Source organism: Panthera tigris, chromosome F2, assembly GCF_018350195.1.
Source record: "Panthera tigris isolate Pti1 chromosome F2, P.tigris_Pti1_mat1.1, whole genome shotgun sequence".
Classification (NCBI taxonomy): domain Eukaryota; kingdom Metazoa; phylum Chordata; class Mammalia; order Carnivora; family Felidae; genus Panthera; species Panthera tigris.
In genome coordinates, this window is record NC_056676.1 from 82,566,908 (window position 1) to 82,586,442 (window position 19,535).

Below are 19,535 nucleotides of genomic sequence, written 5' to 3' on the forward strand. Positions count from 1 at the left end.
AGACTACGTCATCAGCGAGCGCCCGCCCGCCCGCCCGCCCCTCTGGGCCGCACTCTTCAGCAGTGGATCTCGTAGGCTGCCGGTGGCTGCAGCGGGAGGCCCTGCGCCGGCCCGGTTGCTGCGCCATCGGCAGCCTCCGTCGGGCCCTCGGCGAAGAGTGGCTTGGAACGGTCGATGACGAACATCTCGTGGCCTCGCTCGTCGCGGAGCTCCTCGAGCTGCGCGAAGGTGCAGGGCCCGTCCGAATAGTCGTTGACGAACAGCGCGCCCTCCCCCGGCAGTCCCGGCGCCTTTTTTCTCTTGCGCCGCCGGCGGCAGATCATGGTCGCCAGCAGCAGCGCCGTGAGCGTAAGGAGCGCGATGGCGCCCGCGATGGCCGTCTGGGTGGCCAGGCCCAGGGCGCGGAAGGCCATGCTGCCGGCCTCTTGCAGGGGCTCGTGGCTGACGGGGCCGGCGGCCGGAGGCGGCGGGGGCGCCAGCTGCAGCTGCTGCTGCTGGGACAGGTTGACCAGGAGCTGGAAGGGCACGCGGGCGGCGCCGCCGGCGTTGGAGGCCTCGCACTCGTACTTTCCAGCGTGGGCCAGGGTGATGTTGGTGAGGAAGAGCATGCCGCTGCCCGTGTCAGAGGCGCCGGGCCCGCCGGGGCGCGGTGCCCCGCCTTCTGGCTGGATCTGGGCCCGTGGCTGCCCTTCACGAGGCTGGGCCACCTTTCTCCAGGTCACCAGGGGCTGCGGGTAGCCGGAAGCCTGGCAGGCAACGCGCAGGTCCTCACCCAGGTTGGCCGTCACCTCCAGCGGCTCCACGTGTACAGAGGGCGGGATGCAGATGAGGCTACTGCCAGATATGTCCAGGAGACTTTGAAGTGCCAGGCGCGGGGGCTCTGCACACATGATGTTCTTGTCCCTGGAGCTGAGCAGCCGCTGGCCCCCTTCCTTGATCCATGCTCCCAGCCAGTGCAGGGCACAGTCACAGCGCCATGGGTTCTCTGTGGGCAGAGCAGTGGCGGACGGGTAGCTCAGGAATGGTCCCAGAACAACCTGTGCAGTTGGGCTTCTGCTGGCCAGAACCGGAACCCCTTTCCCACCTCCCGGAGAGGGGCCCCTGCCACCTCTTCTCTGACCTCAAGCTCCCTGGAGTGTGGGCAAGCTCTTCCCTCCCCCTGCAGTTCTGTGCTGCGTGGTCCAGTTCACTAATTTCTAAGAAAGCCTCTGCTCCTTTGAAGTCTCTCCCTACAGCAAGTCCCATTACTTGGGTGGATAGTCGGTGTCCCCAAAGGCATCCCACAGCACTGAGACCTCACCAATCCTGTCAGCCTCGTCCTCAGGTGCTGTGTCCTGGAAATGCCAGCCCTAGTTTTGTCTTTCCAGTTTCTGTCTGTCACCCCCATAGCTCCCGAGTGTCCAATCCCTCAACAGAGGATTTCTACCTTTTCTGTCTTAGTCCTTAGGCCAAGTCCCTGAGCTGTGCCCCTTCCAGCACTCCCATTCCTATCAGCCGCCCACGGATGGGTCCAGGTGATGGTATGACCCTGCAGAGCGCTCCTGGATGGTCTGGGATTCAGAGCCACTGCCATCAAAGCCCACTCCACACCTGGGCCTGCTTCCCACTGCCACCACTGTGGCCGAGGAAGATACCTTGGCATGAGAACCTTCCCCAGGAGGTACCTGTGAGGCGCAGGACCTGCAGGCTGGCCAGGGGCTGTAGGGCCTCACGACTGATGGTGCCCAGTTGGTTCCTGCTGAGGTCCAGCAATGCTAGTGAGGAAAGCCCAGCCAGGGCCTGGTCCTCCAGCAGCTCAATGCTGTTTTCCTGCAGGTGCAGCTCCTGCAGTCGCTGAGGGAAGGACAGCACATCATCAGGGGAAGGGGCCCTGGCGGCCAGGTCCCCTTCTTCCGGAGCTAACCTGGGTTAACTTTTCTCCCTTTCACTGCTCCAGCCCCGCAGGGCAGGTGGAGGTATCGGAGGACCCTTGCCCTTGCCCACCTTCCCCCCTCACCGGTAGGTGCAGGAAGGTGAAATCCAGCAGCTGCACTAGCTGGTTACCAGCCAGGTAGAGTGCACGCAGCTGGGCCAGGCCCGCGAAAGCGCCAACTCGCAAGCCGCGTAGCCGGTTGCCGGTGAGCGCTAGCTCTAGCAGGCGTGACTGCGCGCGGAAGACGCCTGGCTCCAGGGCGCGCAGGCTGTTATTGTGCAGGTAGAGACGGCGCAGGGCGGCGAGAGGCGCCAGTACGCCCGGTTCCAGGCGCGCGATGCTGTTGTCCTGCAGGAACAGCGTCTGCGGGCCGGAGGGAGGGTGGGAGGGTGTTTACCCTGCTGAGGGAGTCTCCCTCCCCTGGGGCTCTCCAGCACCCACAGGGACATTCACACACCCCTCCCTCCGTGTCGCGGGCACCTCTAGCCCGCGGCCCAGTGGCCCCAAGCGGTGCCCACCTGCGTCCCGGGTGGGATTCCGGGCGGGACGACGCGAAGCCGCAGGGCGCCGCACTCCACCGTGGCGCTGTAGCAGCGGCAGGCGGCTGGGCAGCCGGCAGCGCGGGGCGGGAAGCCAGGGAACCACAGCAGCCACAGCAGCAGCAATGTGGGCGCCCCCGGGGCCATCTCCCGCGGGACCGGCCGCGGACCACGAAGCTGCAACCTCCTGGCGGGCCTCCTTACAGTCCACCCTGGATGTGATGTGCCTCCTGAAACACAGGTTGGCAGGCCTGCCCCTAACACTTGAGAGCCAGCGAAGAACATGGATGGAGGCCCACACCCTGTGTCTAATTTCTGAAAAGTTATAAATCAGTTCAAGCAACCGATAAAAACAAAAACAAGAAACAAACAAAAAAGTTGGCTTTTTTCCTTTCCAAAAACACAGTCATGAAGATTTGGAGCATCAGGTTCCAGTTTAGAATTTCCAGAGTTCTTAGTCTTACACACTGGCCATGTGGGGAGAGCCAACACCACCCCAGCCCCCTTCTCTTCCCATCTATTTCCATCTGGCACTGTAAGGGATTTTGCACTCATGCATGTGGGTGTCCCTACTTTCTAGCAATTAGCCACTCCTTGACTCCAAGAGCCTGGTGCAAAGTGTGGGCTTGGGAACATGTAGGTGGTGAAGCCCAGGACCCAGTTACCCAAGTGCAGGCTAGAAGAGGAAGAGGCTCTAGGAAGACATTTCTCCTTGTCCACATGGAGATGTCCAAAAGCAGAGCCCAGAGCAGAAGTCTTGTGCCCCCAAGACGAAGCCCAAGGCCCCACACCACAAGTGTCCTTGTCTTCACCTGACCCTGACCCAGCATTGTCTAGTCCTTTTTTATCCCTAGAACTCATGCTCTGTCTCCTGACCCTGGGACCCACCTGATGTATGTTGATGGGAAACATGGGTAGAACTGATCCTGGGAGCCACCAGCCACAGGAAAATGCAAGCATAGCTTGGCCAGCCCCTGCCCAAGCCCTTGTGGGGGTGAGGGTGGGTGGAACAGCTTAGACAGAATTAGGGTTAATTCTCAGGAACTTGTTAGACAATTGGGGGTTGTGATACACAATAGGAAAGTCAGTTCACGAGCCATGGCCTATGTTCTCTCTGCTGTCTCCCAGAATAGTGCTTCTGTTTTGGGGAGTAGGAAGGGCCCTGGAACAGCTGGGTTGTAAAAGAGGGGCCTTGGGCCACCAGCTGGGTTTCTAGGATAGTTCCCAAGTGGGCTCTGGGAGCAGTGACCTCCTGGATGGTAAAGGAATATATAGTGTGTTGGGGATTTATGCACATGAACCGGTGATCCTATAAAGATGGGAAGACCTGTGTCTAGCTCCAGGCACAGTGAGTCCAGTTTTAAAGGTGGGGACATGGGCTGAGAAGCCAGCTAGTCTGGAGCCAGGGACAGCAAAGCTGAGGGTGTGCTGTCATGCAGCCTCCAGCCCTTCCTCAAATGGTCCCCACTCCGAATAACTGCCTGTTTTCCAAGTCTCTCTGCTAGCAAGAGTGAGTCATGTGGAAAGGGACCAAGTGCCCTTGATGTCTGTTCGAATCTTGCTCTAAATTGTAACTCATATGATTATTTAAAGTCACTAGAAATGAGGTAGGCACAGCAAAAGTTTTAATGGAATAGCTTTGGCCCAGGCAGAGTCAGTTCCCAGGTGTCTCAGGATGTGCGTGAAGCCCAAGAATCTAAAGGCATACTCTGGGCTCCTGGGATCCACTTCCCTGAGCATAAGGGCTGGTTCAGGTCTTGCCCAATCAGGCTCCAGCAGCCAGTCCTCTTAAGTAGAGGGGCTTCTTGGCTTCCTCCTCAGGATTCAAGGCACTGTTCACAGGGACACCCCCTAGACGCTGATTGGAATAAAAGGGCCGGCCTGAGCAGGGATGAGGGCCCAGGCGGGAAGAGCAGAGGAGGCCAGCCCAGAAATCCTTTTACCCAGCGGACAGCCCTCTAATCCGGTTGGGCAGGGGGCGGGGCGTCACACACAGGATTCTGCGATGGCTGTTACCGTCTCCAGGGCACCCATCTGTGCGGAGACTGGAGCGGCGAGGAAGCCCTGCGACCCCCTCGGGAGCAGTGCGAAGCCCAAGTCGCGTGCCTCGATCCCCCATGGTGTCACCTGCATCCCCTCCAGCTGGGTCTGTCCCGGGCCAGTTCAGGGCAGGGCGTGGTCCCCGCCAGGTCGCCTCCCCTTCTCGATGCGCGCTGGGGACATAGCCGAGAAGGCCCCCGATCCCACCCCCATGCCCACTGACCTCGGGTCGGGCGCCCCCTCACCTGACGCTCCCGCGGCGCGGCTCCCCCGCTGAGCCCGAGGCGCCCAGGCCCACCGAGCAGTGCAGGGCGGGGGAGGGGCGGACGCCGCTCGCGCACGCGTACTGGAGCCCCTGCGCCTCCAGCCGCGCCGCCGGGGCCTGCCCCTGTAGGCGAGGGCCGAACCAAAGGACGCCCCAGGCCCGAGGTGTTGGGGGATGGGGAGGGGGGGGGAGTAGAAGGGCCCGCGACCCCGCCCCTCCTCGCGTTCGAAGCCGCGGCAGCACCTCGGACAGCGCCGAGCACCACGGGGCCGCGGTGCACCTCTGCCGCGCACGCGCATTCGGCCGGCGCGCTCTTTCGGTGGCGCGTGCGCAGCGATGCGCGGCCCGGGCCACAGCGGTGAGGGGAGAGGGGGCGGGACCTCGGCGGGGCCAGGGGCGCCGGCGGCCGCCAGCCTTCCTGCCTGCGGCTCAGGGCCGCGAGGCGGCGAGCAGCAGCGGGGCCAGGTCCATGGTGAGGGCGAGGCGGCGGCCTTGCCAGCGCACGTGTGAGGGCAGCGCGGGCGCGCCGGGCGGGTACTCGAAGCAGGCGCTAAGCTCGAAGGCTAGGGCGGAGCGCACCAGACCCACGCCGCCCGCTCGCTCTGGCGCGGGGTGGTAGAGGCGGCCGTTGGCGGCCAGAGGCAGCAGACGCGCCGGCTCGAAGGGCACGGCCAGGGCCTCACCGCCGCCGCAATAGGAGAGACGCGGGGGCCCGGAGCCCGAGGCCAGCAGGTGCGTGAAGACCACCGGCCGGTCTTCGCAGCGCAGGAAATTGCGCTCTCTGCCGCAGGGCGAGAGGAAGGGGAAAGAGGCCTCGTAGCGACCGCTGTGGTTGGGTCTCAGGCGGGAGAAGAAGGTGACCAGGAACTGTGGGTCTGGAGGAGAAGGACACGGTTGCTTACCATGCCACGCTACCCTGCCCGGGGCCCTACTTCCCCAGGCAATCGGCGCGCCCTGGGCAACGCCACGGGCTGGCGCCGGATGTGGGCACACCACCTTGGCCTCACTCTAGACAGCAGGGCTCATGAGCACAGGATGCCCAGTCCTCTGCTTCGGACGGGCCAGTCGGCAGGCTGGGGAGCAGAGCCCGCCAGGGCCTTGCCGAAGGGAGAAGAAAGGTGGGGAAGAAGTTGCACCGGTACCTTTGAAGCAGGTGATGAAGTTCTTCATTTTGGAGTCATCCAGGAAAAGCTGCAGACAGAGGGGCAGGCCGTGGCCCATGAGTCCCAACTGGAAGCCCGACAGAGTCGGCCCCAGGGCGGGGAGGCTTGGGCAGGCCTGAGCGGGGGCCAGTGTCCACTCTCCTTGCGCTCCTGTGCACGCCGTGTGCAGGGAGGCGAGTGGAAAGTAAACCTGGGAACCCTGCCAACATTCCTGCATCTATCCCGCACTCCGGGCCGTGCGGGTTCCTGGGCTGCCATGCCCTCCCTGTACCTCTCCCTTCCTCCTCAAAAGTTTCTAATCAGATGTGTCACCTCCTCCGCGGAGGCTCCCGGACCTGCTTCCTCCCGGATATGCTGGATGATTCCCCTGCCAGGGCTTGCAAAACAGGCAGGGCGACCCGAAGCTGGGGATCACAGGGTCGGGCAGGATCTGGGGATGCAGAGCGCACGAGACGCAGCAACGGGTGGCAGGTTGGCTGCTGGGGGGCGGGGCGGGGGGCGACCTCTCTCGGGCTGAGACCGGGCGCCCCAGGCGGTCCAACTCTCGGTCCCACCTCAGCAGTCAAGTTCTCATTCTTTAGAGACCCCGCCCACCCATCCGGCCCCGCCCCTCTCACAGGCGCCCCCTCTCTGGCCCCACCTCTCTAACCGGTGCGCCCGCTCCGGCCACGCTCCCGGCCCACCTGGCCCTGATGATCCACATAATAAAAATACTCTCGCGTCTGGGGCTCTGGGGTCTGGCCCTGCGTGTAGGAGACGCCCCCGCCCCCGCCGCAGGCCCGGGTCCCCGGGGACCGCGCCAAGACCACGGCGCACGGCCGGAGCGCCCTGCATGCCCTCCACATCTTCCTCCCGCGCCGGAAGCGGCGCGCGGGTCACGCGGGACTGGCGCTGCGTGAACAGCCTTCCTCCCCGCGACTCCGCGGCCTCACACTTTGGTTCCGGCAGCTGTCGCGGAGCTCGCTTTCCCGGGTCGCGCGGGATTCCAGGGCCGTGGGCAGCCCCTACGCTGTTCATTCTCTGGCCTGCGGGAGCGGCCCGTCCTGCCATCCCGCCGGGGTGGGGTGGGGGTGGGGGTGGGGGAAAGAGACCACCTGCCGGCGGGGTGCGCACGCGAGACGGACTGGGAACGGGGCCCTGGCGGGAGTGCAGGTTCTGTCCCTGTCCCTCTGCCCTCGGGGGCCGACCGCCGGCACTGGCCTCTCGGCCTACCGCTCAGAAAGTCAGCTTGGTGGGGCGGAGTCTGCGTGTTCAAGCAGCTTCGGAATCAACACTGCCTAGCCATCTATGGCAGATTGAGGGTAGGGAGGGTCGCAAAAAGCCCACTCCCCGCGCAAACAGGCCTTTATAAAGAGGTCAAGATACATACCCCGGGGGCCTCAGAAGGCGCAGGGCGGCCCAGCACCCACCTGGTGCCTCCTCCCTGGCCCTCATTCCCAGGAACCAGCCTTGCTTGCAGCCCACCGCTCTCCCCCCCCCCCCCCCCCCCCCCCCCCCGCATTCTCCTCTGGTCTGTCCACCCAGGTGACTGTGCCAGCCCACAGGCTGGCTTATGTGGTGGGCTGCCCAACCCCCAAACCAGCCCCCTGCAGCCCTGCTGCGACTGGAGGAACAGGAGTCGACAGAAAGTGACCATGGCTCTCAAGTGTCCATATGTATTTTATTCACACAAAGTGTTGTCACCTCTTGAATCCATGCGTCAGAGCCAGAGTCTGTGGCCGGGCCACCCACCCCAGGCCCGGAGACCACCCGACTGAGGACGCTACCTCAGGGAACACCCGGGCCACGGCAGGGCTGGGCTTTTTTGTTTTTAATAAATAAAAACTCAACTCTAAAAAATATATATATATATATATGTATATATATATAAACTGGGGAGAAATTAAGTTTTACAATTGGAACTCAAAATTCCAAAATGGAAAATGTACAAACTGAGAGTCTAGGTACTTCCTACCCCCAGCTCTGGCCTTGAAGAAGGGCACTCCTGGGCGCTCCCTGGTTCCCCAGCTTGGGGTTCCTTCCCTCTCTTCTACTGCAGGTCCCAGATGGGGATGGGGCAGGGTTTGGTTTTTGGTCAGGAGCCAAGAAAGTGGCGAAGAAAATGAAGGAGTGAGATCAACTTGCTCTGCAGAGGACAGGCTAGGACGGCTCAGAGATAAATAGCATTTGGGTTAAAACTATGTCATTAGCAAATTTAGTTCTTATATCTTTCCCTCTATATCTCTATACACAGGCGGGTTGGTGTGCTGGATAGATTCTGAATTTATAGTTACACGAAGAAAAAAATACTCTTGCCCCCCACCCCCACCCTGCCCCAAGAATGCCTGCTCAACCCTGCCCCCGACCCCAGAGGACTTTGGTTTGGGGGCCCCTCCCTACCTAGAGAGAGCCTGCCAGGCCCTGCTCTGGTGATGGGACAGCCCAGTGCCCTGGGGCCCCCAAATTCCCACGGTCTCCACGTTGGAGGCCACAGGTGGCAGGGGGCAGGAGGAGGCTGCAGGCCAGGAAGGAAACAGAGGGGAACCGGGGAGGGGCAGAGGAAAGAGGGGCAGCCGGGCAGGGTCCAGGCCAGGGCCAGGCTGAGCGCAGGAGCCCCAGCTCCAGGGGAGGGTGGCATGTGCTCTCGGGCCGGCCGGGAGGGGCAGTGTCACTTGGCTCCAGGAAACAGAAGGCACTTTCTCGGGGCTGACCGGCCGGTGGTGGGCGGGGCGGTGCCCACAGAACTGGCCACGAGGCAGCGGGGTGGGAGGGGGGTGTGCGGACAGAGACGCCCTTCCCAACCCCTCTGCCCTGGCTGCGACCTCAGGCCCGGGGCCTGGGTGGGAGAGCTGGGGGCTTCCAGGGCTGGGGCGGGCATGGGCGGGGCCTGGCATGCTGCCTCCGCGGCTGGGGCGTTCCCTCCCCCCTCCCGGCGTGCTCCCCTGCCCGGGCGCACACCCGAGCGTCGGCTCTGTCCCCCCACCCTCGGTCCTTGGGACCCACGTGCTATAGCACGCCCTCCATGAAGCTGGTGTCCAGGTGCTGGATGAGCACCCGTAGGAATGACATCTCCTTGCGAGTGTTCTCGAAGATGACGCGCGGGTCGTCCGACCGGCAGCGCAGGCAGTTGGGCGCCATGACCATGGCCAGGTTGCTGACATCCATCTTGGTGATGGCCACGTTGGCTGGCTGCACGAACACCTGCGGAAGGGAGAGGAGGGTGGGCCCAGGCTGGCGTGTTGAGTGCTCGGGGAGGGTTGGGGGGGGGGGGGAGTGCCCCACCGCATACCTGAAGGAAGCGGATGAGGTAGCACAGCACCAGGCGGTTGATGCGGGGCAGCGAGTGCACCACGGCCACGGCGGCCTCAGGGCTCTCGTAATGTGCGATGCACTGCTCGTAGAACTCGTGCGGGATCAGGGGCTCTTCCAGCTCCCGATACCACAGCTTCAGCAGCGACGCTACAGACACAGAGCAGGGGGGAGGGGGAGGGCTCAGCCCAGCCTGCTCCACAGGCACCCCTGTAGCGGGAGCGAGGGCGAGGCAGGGGATGTGTCGGGGAGGGGAGGCAAGTGGCGTGACCAGACTGGAAAGGGTCCACCTAGCCCAGGTAGGCTGCCCAGGCCGGCCCTGGAGGCCTGGGGGATTGTGCAGGGAATGAAGGAGGGCTGCAGGAAGGAGGCCCCAGGGGAGACTCTGATGGGCAGGGGGTGTCTGTGCTGGAAATGGACCGGGAGCCACACTGTTCCCACGGCCCAGACCTGCTCCAGCTCCTAGGGGAATGGGCTCACCAGGGACGTGGGGGTCCTCCAGGCCTGTAGGCACCTTCCACTGGTCTACCTGTAGCTTCAGGGCGTTCACTTCATCAATGTCCCCAGGAACTCTGTGGAATACACAGGTGAGTCTCACCGAGTTGGAATCTGTCTTGCCCTCGATCAGGCGCCTCCCCATTAGACTGGCCTCTTTTCCACCAGGGAGAGAGGTGGCTTGGGGCTCCTACCCCATGCATGCTGACTGCTGTCCCTCCCCACTCTGCTAGCCACCCCCGTGCGGATGCCATTATCACCGAGGCCACTGAGGACCAAACCCACAAGCCTGTTTCCCCAGCTGTTCTCTTGGGGCGTGGGTGGAGGGCCTTGTACCATTCCCCCCGCAGGGCAGGAGCTATCATCCCTATTCACAGGCGAGCGAGCGGTCTGCTTGCTGTTGCTGTGTCTTTCTAGGCTCATGTCTTTGGCTCTGCCTGTGGTTGCTGTCCAAGTGCCTTCTGGGACCCTGGTGGCCATTTCTGCTCGGGAAAGGTCTCTGGCTGACCCCCCTGCCTAAAGTCAGGCGTGCTGCCATTCAAGGGGACGACTCTCTGACTTGCTTCCTAAGGACAGGGCCCTGCCCTGCCTCTCCAGGCTACCTAGTGGCCCATTTGCCCCAGGGTGCCCCTCCCCACCTTCAGATGACGGCCTCCTGTGGAGGGCCTCTCTGGCTACTCCCAGGCAGGGGCATGGGTCTGGACCCCAAAACCCAGGGCTGAAGCACAGAGGTAGGCCCAGTGGTCCTGGTGTCTGACGGCTCCTGCCTGCCTGACACACAGTGCAGCCACCCGAGGCTCCCACACCCAGGGCCCAGGTTGCGGGGCACCTGAAGATGCCTTCCGTCTGGTCACCGTTGAGCGCTAGCACCTCCTCAGACAGACGTGTCTGTACCCAGGGCAGCTGCCGGTCAGGGTAGCGCTCCTTCTGCAGGCTCATGACCTCCTGCAGCGCGCTGCCAAACATGGATGGGCTGAACACAGCGTTCTTGGCGTGCCGGATCTCCTCCACGTTGGGCTTCTTCAGCCCCTGCCAAGATAGCCCAGCTCTCCGTCTCGGTGTGGCCCCACTGCCCTGCTCCCAGCCTTCCCTGTGCCCTGTACCCCTCCCAGGGCTGCCTCTGGCTTGGCCACCCTCCCTTCTCCCCTGTCCTCTCATCCCCGGTAACTCCAGACATCTGCCCAGTCAGAGCTGGCGGTACCCGCAATTCCCTGGTCCCCAAGTCACTGGGGGAGGGGCAACATGCTGGGCCACCTACACTGTCCCAAATTTTTAGGTGGCCCTTGTTGGTCACACAGGAGGAAGAGGGGAAGGACTCCTGGAATGAGAGCTGCCTGTGGCAGTGGGAAGCCCAGGCTGGCTGACCTGGACCATGTGAGACCACCCTGGGGTAGAGGTGAGCGGGGAAAGCCTGAGGTGGGTACAGGCAGCAGCTTCTAGAGGCAGGACTACAGAAGTGCATTCGAAGGGAGAAGGGGAAGGGACAGCCAGGCTCCAGGACAGCTGCCTTCAATAGTTGGGGAAAGGTCTGGCATAGGAGGGCCTGAGGGCTTCCTGGGTAGGGGTGGGGTGGTAGGCTGAAAGGGAGGAGGGAGTGGACAGAAGGGAGAAGATGGCCACAAATCCTAAGACCAGGGAACAAGGTCCAGATGTTTGGTGTGACTGAGGCCCCTCTACGGGTGCCGCAAAATGTGGGCTCAGGGCAGGGAAGATGAGAGGTTGTGGGAGGGGTGTGGCTGTCCAGCTCTGCCAGGCAGTAAGAGGCCCCAGCAGCAGAATGGGGGCCAGGGAAGTGGCTAGGGGAGCACACTACTGGGACCACCCGCACAGCTACCAGTGGGGGGTCTGGGCTCTTGGACCATCATGGCCAGGTGGGTGGCCCAGTGTGAGTGAAGGGGCACATGGTCGTCTTGTGAGCCCGCCCTGCATTCCAAGGCTGGGCCTCCCCTGGGTCCAGAGGCAGTCTGCCAGGGTGGGAGGGTCCCTTCTGGGAAGGGTGGTCTCTTAGCCTGCCCACGTGCTGTGCCTTTCTCTGCCCCTCACCCGCACCAGTATGACGGCGACAGGCCTGGGGCAGCTGGTGCTGCTGCGGCAATGCGTCCCACCCTCACTTGGGCCGGCGCCCTGATGCCCTGGCCTAGCTACACATCCCTTTGCCTGCAGTGGCTCCTCAACTTGCGGTGCAGCCCCTGCCCGAGGCCTTTCCCAGCTGCCTGCCTAGGTAGGCTCCCTGGAGCACTTTCTGTGCTGTGAACTGTCACACGCCCCACCCCGAAGCCGAATGTGCAGGCTGGGCTCAAGGTGAGCGGGACACTCAGTAGGATGTGAGGGGTGGCTTGCCAAGGCTTCCTTCTGGACCCTGCCTGGGGGTCACCGGCATAGCCTGCCACCCCTGCCTGGCTGTCCTAGGGGAGCTCGTACCTTTTTGGCCCCCGTCAGGGCCGCCTTTTGCAGCTTGTGGTAGCAGTACTTGGCGTATGTGCTGATCGCCACCCCTGGAAGAGAGCAGGTTCTGGTCGGCTGGGTGTGGGTGCGCGGGGCACAGAGGCTAAGAGAAGCAGCAGCAGGGGTGAGGAGAGGCAGCTTCTGCAAGAGCCCTGGGGGCCCGGGCCAGTGGGTCCTCACTTTTCTGGGCTAGGTCCTTGAAAGCAGAAACCCACATCGAGAGGCCAGAGGGACTCCCTCGCCTCAAGGAGCCAGGCTTGGGAGGCGACTCCTCTGCCAGCCCACCCACACTTCCTCACGGCCAGGAAGGGCAGGCTGGGAATGAGACTTATCCCCACTGAGTCACAGGCAGGATAGGGCAGGACCTGGGCCCCGGGGTCTCCAAACCCATGCTCCCCTTGCAAGTTAGCCCCGAGGAGCCCCTGACAAGGGTCATTTCCACAGGCAGCAGGGCTAAAGGAGCTTAGTGCCCTCTGCCTTGGTCCAGCACTGGGGACGGGGCTTTGGGCCAAAGGTCCTGCAGCCCTGCGTCCAGCCAGGGATGCTGTGTAGCTGTGGTAGAGGGGCCTCAGCCTGCCGCGCCCCATCCCTGTCTGTTGAGGGCTGTGTGGACAGGAGTCATGGAAAGGGAAGCCAAGGAGATGGCTGCAGTGGAAAAGGGGATGAATGTGGAGAGAATGCCCCATGTCCCAAGCTTGGGTGTCAGTGGGAGGGCCACGCCACAGAAGGACACCTTTAAATTCTGCCCGAGGGCTGAAGGCGGCTGGGAGAGGGCTTTTCTAAACTCTGCCCCTGGCAGAAGTTCTGGCTAGTTGTCATGGGGGTGATGGCTCGGGTGGCAGTTTGAGGGCAAGAACCTCAGGGAACTTGGCCATGAGGTTCTCCAGATACAGAAATGAGGGGAAGGAGAGAGAAGCACAAGGTGGGGAGGAGGGAGAGGTAGTGGGGGAGGAGATCCCACACAGGGTGGGTTTGAAATGTGTGCAGCATCTTTCCTGGTGAAGGGGAGGGGGGTGGTGGGGAAGGGAGGGAAAACAGAAGCAGCGACAAGACCACGAACACGCAATGACACGGAGCCCAGAGGAGCCATCCAGGCATAGGTGCCAAGGACCAACAGACAGAAAAGCTGTAACGTGTGCCTCCAGGCTCAGGACTGGCCCCTTCTCTGGAAGGCCCTGCCCCTGCTGGGTCCACCTGCCCCAGTGCCTGCCGGCCAGAGGGAGGCCTCTACACCCAAGTCTCAAATCCAAATACCCCCATCTTCTTTTAAGGGAAGCAGTTTCTTGTGGACGTTCAAGCACATGGGGGTCTTGGGACCTCAGTGTGAAAAACATAAACATGGCTTAATGGAAATCTTTTTGAGTTATCCCAAGATAGTTTTATTATTGTAAGTGGTAAGGGGATTCTTTTTTAGAGTAAAGTGAAAACAAACATTTCTTATTCTCCCTGGAGAATCTGTTTCCCTATGGTCCCGGGGGGATCCACAGATCCCTGGCAGAGAATCCTAGCTGCTGCCTCTGACAGGCCAGCTCAGGACACAGCACCTAGAACCTTCTGCCACAGGCCGACCTGGCCTCTCTGGGCAGGCTGTCAGGAACCTGGAAGGCAAAGGGGGCCTTGGGCTTTACACTGGCCACCAGGAGCCCAGAGAGCACTTTGTAGCAGGCAGCAGACTGGGTAGGGCCTAGCGAATGCCTCCTGTCTCAGGGCCTCTCCAACAGACTGTGGTCTGAAGATCCTGAGGCTGCCACCTCTCAGTTGGTAACCCTGGTCAGAAGGCAGCCTTTCTGGGCCTTAGCTTCTTCCTCTGTAGGATGAGACAAGGACACCTACCTCACAGGTGCCCATAAAGGGCTGACCTTGGGGTCTGGTGCACAGCTCAGCAGCTGCAGCTGCGGGTATCACAGGGAGGACCAGGGCTGTGGCCATGTATGCCCAGAGTCCCAAGAGCCCCTCTGCAGCCTGTACTGCCGTGGACAGAGCTCCCCAGGCCGGGACTGAGGGCTGTCTGCTGAGTGCCTGGGAGGATGTGCAGGGCCTACGGCCAACCCAGGGAGACTCTCACGGTGGTGTGGGGTGCTCTGCTTTGGGCCCACTGACCTGTCCCAGCCTTGCCAGGACACGCCATGCCCAGTCTTTATGTGGGGAGATGGTGGCCCCAAGGGGACTGACAGAAGCAGCTGAGTCTATGCTGCTATGCCAGGGATCCAGGCCTGCCCTGGGGCCTTAGTGCCCCTGAGCCCTGGCTTCAAGCCTCAGAAGCCACCGGATCTGGCCAGAACCTGCCACTGCCACCTCTTGGCATGGACACTGCTGGGTCCCAGGGCTTCTAGCTCCCTCCTCACTACCCAACACCATCTTGGGCTGTAGTGTCCTGCTTAGCCCAAGCCCAGGCCCACAGGAGCCCATTCGCTGTGCCCCCAGGCCCACCTGCCTGTGGCAACACGACTCGTGAACAGGCTCCGGTAGGAGCTCAGAGCCCCTCCACTCCGTTCCAGATGGGTGTGGCCCAAGGGCAGTTGAAAATTGTGGACTGCAGCTTCCCCTTTGTGTCCAAGGGCAGCATGCATCCAGAGAGCTTCCCAGAGGAAGGGGTGTTGAGGCTGACTGGTATTAGAGAAACAGAAATGGGGCAAGTCTGGGGAATGAGTTGTGTGTACCAAGGCTGAGGGAAGTGCCAGGGGTGGGGCAGGGGCTGGTCCCAGAGCCCCGGTGCCAGGAAGGGAAGCTGACAGGACAACAGTGAGACCACCAGCTCTCCCAGCAAGGAGGGTACAGTTTTGGGTTAACAGGGCTTCCGTGGAGCTTGGACAGCAGCAGGATGGGGGTGTGAATCTTGAGCCAGGCCCAGGAGAAGGGCAAGGCTGGTGGGGTTGGTCGGAAAACCCATGGGCTCCCACCAGGGAAGCAAGGCTAGGGTGGCCTGGGTTGGAGGTCAGGACTGGGCAGGCACTGGCCCTCAGGGCACTTCCTCAGCAAACACTCACCTAGGGGGGCTTTCGCAGGCCTTGCCCAGTTCGTCCTCACGCCCCTCCCCACTGAGAGCCCAGCGTGAAGTTGGAAATTGTTCTGCAGCACCTCGGAGAAAGGCGCAGGGCAGGTGTGGCCTCTCCCAGGACCCTCTTCAGTGACCTGGGGCCTCCGGCTGGCTCAGGAGGCCGCAGGCCTGATGGTTAGTGCCACCCCACCAACACCCCTTCCAGCCCAGAAGCGGTTAGAGAAAGGAGGCCAGGCGGCCTAGGCCGGAGAGCAGAACTGTGCAGACACAGCGCACAGGGGCTGTGGGGAGAGGCCCTACCATCCGGCTCCTCAACATAAGGCTTGGGTTTCTTTCTCAACTTGGACTTCTTCTTAGTGTTCCTTTCCAGGAGCGCTTTCATATGCTGCGTCACTGGGGAGCAAACAGAGCCATGAGGACCACAGAACACAAAGCCAGGAATGCATGCCCACGCGGGTCGAGATGTGGCTGGCGAGGAGGCCCCTGGGCCTGCTTGCGGCTGACCCCCATCAGCTGGGAAGGTATTGCACCCCTGCTGGGTTCCTCAAAGGGAAACAGGGCCATGGCCAATGCCCAGCTGGGGCTGAGGAGCACCCAGCCCAGCAGTGATGTGGTGTGTGTGGTTGTGTGTGGGAACGTGTCTGGACCATGTGACCCGGGTAGGTACTGGGGCCCTGCTGAGCACTGTCAACCAGAAAGCTGGCTCTGTTCATGCTAGAGGTGGGCAGGAAGATGCAGGGGAGGTGACCCTGGTCAAGAGAAGAGAGGCAGCCAGTGCCTGACCTTCTGGCTGGCTGGAGGAGCCCCCAGCCCAGCCATCTGGCTCCTAAATGGCTGCACTCAGGGGTCCCAGGCTCCTGAGCTGGTGCTGGAGAAGGTGCTGAGCAGCACAACAGGCTTCTGGGGTTGATCTGGGCATGCCTCCCACTCTGTGCAAAAAAAAACCTTACCACTGTTGATAGGGAGCCCTTCGCACCCCCTCCATCCTGAGCTCTCTGGAAGGGAGTCTCTATGCACAGCCCACACTAAGGTTGGGAGTTTCGCTCTTCTCTGACAGTGGACCATTTACACAAATTATGTGTTATTCTTCTGCACAGGAGATTGCTATCTTACCTATCATTTATTTTTATCACTAAGGACTTGTGGGCGTATCATTTCACACTCTGAGTTATAATCCAATACGACTTCATTTTCCCTCAACTGCTCCAGCTTTGGCCACTGGGAGCCCTTTCCGTTGGCTCCTGTGTCCTGACACACCCTGCCAACTCCCCGTGGCCCCACCAGCACTTTCTGACTTGGGCACTGCATCGTGTACACTCCCTGCACCGGCCCTAGATTCAGCTGTTTTTCCAAGGAGCCCTGGTTCCTTGCAGTGGAAAATGGTATTAGGAACCAAGATCTGGGTGTGAGGTGCGCTCATTGCTTTTGGGGTGCTGACAGAGCTAGTAAAGATACATTTGTACACTAGCCCCTGTATATGCACATCCCTCCAATATCCCACACCAATACTTCCAACTGTGATCCGCCACCACAGGACCCTCTAGACTCCTCTAACTCATTTGTAACTGTTGTATCTTTTTACTCTCTGAACAGTGTCTTTTGAAGAGGAGATTTAATTTTGTTAAACTCCAATATATCAATGTTTTTCTCTTGTAGATGGTGCTTTAAGTATCACACATAAAAACCTTTCCCTAAGTCAAGAAAAACTTTCTCCTGTGTTTTGTACTAGTTTTACAGTTTTAGGGTTTTTTATTTGTTTGCTTTTTAAATTTAGGTTTAGGACTTTCCTTTTTTGTTTGTTTTGTTTTTTAAAGTTTATTTGAGAGAGACAGACACAGCATGAGCAGGGGGTGGGAGGAGAGGCGGGTGAGAGAGAATCCCAAGCAGGCTCTGCACTGTCAGCCCTTGAACTCACGAACTCACGAACAATGAGATCATGACCTGAACCGAAACCAAGAGTCGGACACTTAACCAACTGAGCCATCCAGACACGGCTACAGTTTTTTAGGTTTTATATTCTGGTTTATGATCTGAGGTAGCTTTTGCATACAACATAAAGTATGGGTTGAAGCTCATCTTTTTATGCATTTGGACATCCACCTGTCCCAGCACCATTTGAGGAAAGCACTATCCTTTTCTTCACCGAAGTGCCTTTGTATCTCTGTGTAAAACTGGTTGATCATATATGTCTGAGTCTAGTTGTGGACTCTATTCTGTCCCACAGACCTACTATCTACCTTTACAGCGACAGCTTATTCTCCTGGCTACTATAGCTTTGTAGCAAGACTTGAAGTAGGGTAGGGTTAGTCCTCCAAATTTGCTCTTTTGTTTCCAAGGTTATTTTGGCTATTCCAGGTCCTCTGTATTTTCTATGGATTTTAGAACCAGCCTGTTAATTTCTAAATTAGGATTGAATCTATATATCAATTTGGGTGGAAGTAACATCTTGACACTATTGAATCTTCTGATTCATAACATGGTATTTCTCTCCATTAACTTAGGCCTTCCTGACTTTCAGCAATGTTTGGGAGTTTTCATTGTAGAAGTTTTAGAAATCTTTTGTCAGATTCATCCCTAACTTTATCATATTTTTTAAATGCTACTTTGGGTTTTTTTTTTCTTTTTTTAAGATTTTATTATTTCTTTTATTAAAAAATTTTTAATGTTTATTTATTTTTTGAGAGACAGAGACAGAGTGTGAGCTGGGGAGGGGCAGACAGAGAGAGACACACACAGAATCCAAAGCAGGCTCCAGGCTCTGAGCAGTCAGCACAGAGCCCAGTGCAGGGCCCAAACCCACAAACCGCAAGATCAAGACATGAGCAGAAGTCTGACGCCTAACCGACTGAGCCACCCACGCGCCCCAAGATCAAGTGATCTCTATACCCAATGTGGGGTTCAAACCCATGACCCCAAGATCAAGAGTCGCATATAACACTGAGCCAGCCATGTGCCCCCAGATGGTATTTTAAAAATGTTTATTTCCAGTAGTGTGTTGCTATTATGTAGAATCATGATTAACTTTTATATTGGTCTTATTTCCTACAACCTTGCTAAACGCACTTATTGTAGTATTTTTATGGATCTAATAGAAGATTGTGTTGCATGTGATTAAAGAAAATTGCACACTTCCTTTCCAATTTGGATGCCTTTTCTTTTCCACGACTTTGCACTGTCTAGGCCTCCAGTATGATGTATAGTAGATGCAGTGGGGTTGGGGGTTCTTGCCTTGTTCTTGATCTTGCGGGGAAAGCATTCAGTCTTTTATCATTATGTATGGTGCTGGCTAGAGGTGTTTCTTAATTGTGGTAAAATATAACCATGAAAATGTAGCCATAGAGCCATTTTAAGTGTACAATTTAGTGGTATTAGATCCATTCGCAATTTCACGCAGCCATCACATTTATTCCTAAAATCCTTACATCACCACAAACAGAAACCTTATACCTATTAAGCAAAAACTCTTCATTTACCCTTCCCCAGCTCCTCGTAACCTCTAATCTACTTTCTGTCTCTATGAATTCGCTTATTTTAGATATTTCATAAAGGTTGGATTATACAGTATTTGCCCTTTTGTATCTGGCTTCTTTCACTTAGAATAACTTTTCAAGGTTCTTCTGTGTTGTAGCATGTAACAGAGCTTCATTCCTTTTTATGGCTGAAAAATATTCCATTGTATCAACAGACCACATTTTGCTTATCCATTCACCTGCTGGACACCTGGGTTGTTTCCACTTTTTGGCTACTGTGAATAATGTTGCTATGAATATTGCTGTACAAGTATCTGTTTGACTTCTTACTTTCCATTCTTTTGGGTACTGAAGGGTTTTAAAAAATATTTGCCTTTTATCTGGTTGAAGAGGTTCCCTTCTGTTCCTAGTTTGTTTAGAGTTTATATCAGGAATGGAAATGTTGGATTTTGCCAAATGTTTTTTCTGCACTTATTGGGATGATCACATGGTCTTTCTTTTTCACTGTTGCTATGGCAAATTACATGGAATTTTAATGTTAAACCAACCTTTCATTCTTCAGATAAACCCTGCTTATTCAAGATGCATTATCTTTTTTATATATTGTTGGAGTCAATTTGCTAATATCATTAACAATTTCCGTGTTTAGGAGAACTGTCTGTGCTTTTCTTTTTTTGTAATGTCCTTTTATAAATTTGGTATGGAATGAACTGAGAGATAGTCCCTCCACTTCAGTTTTCTCAATAGGTTTGTAAAGAATTGTTACACAAACAATGGAATGTTTGCTAGAATTTACCAGGGAAGCCATTTGGGCCTTTAATTTTCTTTGTGGGAAGGTTTTAAGTAACAATTCAATTTCCTTAATAGATACAGGATTTTTTTTTTTTTTCTTTTTGGTTGTCTATTGCTTATTGAGTGAT

General features: G+C 58.2%; 3 protein-coding genes across 14 annotated transcripts in view; all 3 read right to left on the reverse strand.

Moving 5' to 3' along the window:
- Window positions 1–33: 33 nt before the first annotated feature.
- Window positions 34–5,145, reverse strand: LRRC24 (leucine rich repeat containing 24). 4 transcript variants are annotated; one of them, XM_042973124.1, is made up of 6 exons: window positions 4,737–4,799; window positions 3,340–4,309; window positions 2,431–2,766; window positions 1,997–2,275; window positions 1,665–1,833; window positions 34–985 (listed from the first exon to the last, which is right to left on the reverse strand). In XM_042973124.1, exons 2-6 carry the CDS (start codon window positions 3,409–3,411, stop codon window positions 57–59), a joined length of 1,785 nt encoding a protein of 594 aa, XP_042829058.1. In that variant the 5' UTR covers window positions 3,412–4,309; window positions 4,737–4,799; the 3' UTR covers window positions 34–56. The 4 variants fall into 4 exon arrangements, with proteins under 4 accessions (XP_042829058.1, XP_042829057.1, XP_042829056.1 ...); XM_042973123.1 differs by lacking the exon at window positions 3,340–4,309 and having other exon boundaries at window positions 2,431–2,663; window positions 4,737–5,145; XM_042973122.1 differs by lacking the exon at window positions 3,340–4,309 and having other exon boundaries at window positions 2,431–2,681; window positions 4,737–5,145.
- CF2H8orf82 (chromosome F2 C8orf82 homolog) lies at window positions 5,096–6,764 on the reverse strand. The gene is made up of 3 exons (XM_042973132.1): window positions 6,603–6,764; window positions 5,899–5,947; window positions 5,096–5,631 (listed from the first exon to the last, which is right to left on the reverse strand). Exons 1-3 carry the CDS (start codon window positions 6,762–6,764, stop codon window positions 5,186–5,188), a joined length of 657 nt encoding a protein of 218 aa, XP_042829066.1. The 3' UTR covers window positions 5,096–5,185.
- A 796-nt stretch (window positions 6,765–7,560) lies between these two features.
- ARHGAP39 (Rho GTPase activating protein 39) overlaps window positions 7,561–19,535 on the reverse strand; it is a 109,040-nt gene continuing 97,065 nt past the window's right edge. For 5 of the 9 annotated variants that reach the window (XM_042972655.1, XM_042972654.1, XM_042972656.1 and 2 more), the window contains 6 exons: window positions 15,446–15,538; window positions 12,124–12,197; window positions 10,532–10,731; window positions 9,688–9,779; window positions 9,188–9,357; window positions 7,561–9,099 (listed from right to left, as the gene is read on the reverse strand). In XM_042972655.1, coding sequence (XP_042828589.1) covers window positions 8,905–9,099; window positions 9,188–9,357; window positions 9,688–9,779; window positions 10,532–10,731; window positions 12,124–12,197; window positions 15,446–15,538 — 824 coding nt within the window. In that variant the 3' untranslated portion in view covers window positions 7,561–8,904. The other 4 variants (XM_042972658.1, XM_042972659.1, XM_042972660.1 and 1 more) reach the window with 4 other exon arrangements.

What these genes read in the sequence shown, in the direction of transcription:
- CF2H8orf82 (XM_042973132.1), bottom strand. Translation starts at nt 6,764, where the DNA reads ATGTGGAGGGCATGCAGGGCGCTCCGGCCGTGCGCCGTGGTCTTGGCG. An exon ending in ATGTGGATCATCAGGGCCAG is followed by an intron (nt 5,948 to 6,602) that starts GTGGGCCGGGAG and finishes CTCTGTCTGCAG; the next exon opens with CTTTTCCTGGATGACTCCAA. An exon ending in CTTCATCACCTGCTTCAAAG is followed by an intron (nt 5,632 to 5,898) that starts GTACCGGTGCAA and finishes CTTCTCCTCCAG; the next exon opens with ACCCACAGTTCCTGGTCACC.
- LRRC24 (XM_042973122.1), bottom strand. Translation starts at nt 5,055, where the DNA reads ATGCGCGTGCGCGGCAGAGGTGCACCGCGGCCCCGTGGTGCTCGGCGC. An exon ending in GAATCCCACCCGGGACGCAG is followed by an intron (nt 2,276 to 2,430) that starts GTGGGCACCGCT and finishes TCCGGCCCGCAG; the next exon opens with ACGCTGTTCCTGCAGGACAA. An exon ending in TCACCTTCCTGCACCTACCG is followed by an intron (nt 1,834 to 1,996) that starts GTGAGGGGGGAA and finishes TCCTTCCCTCAG; the next exon opens with CGACTGCAGGAGCTGCACCT.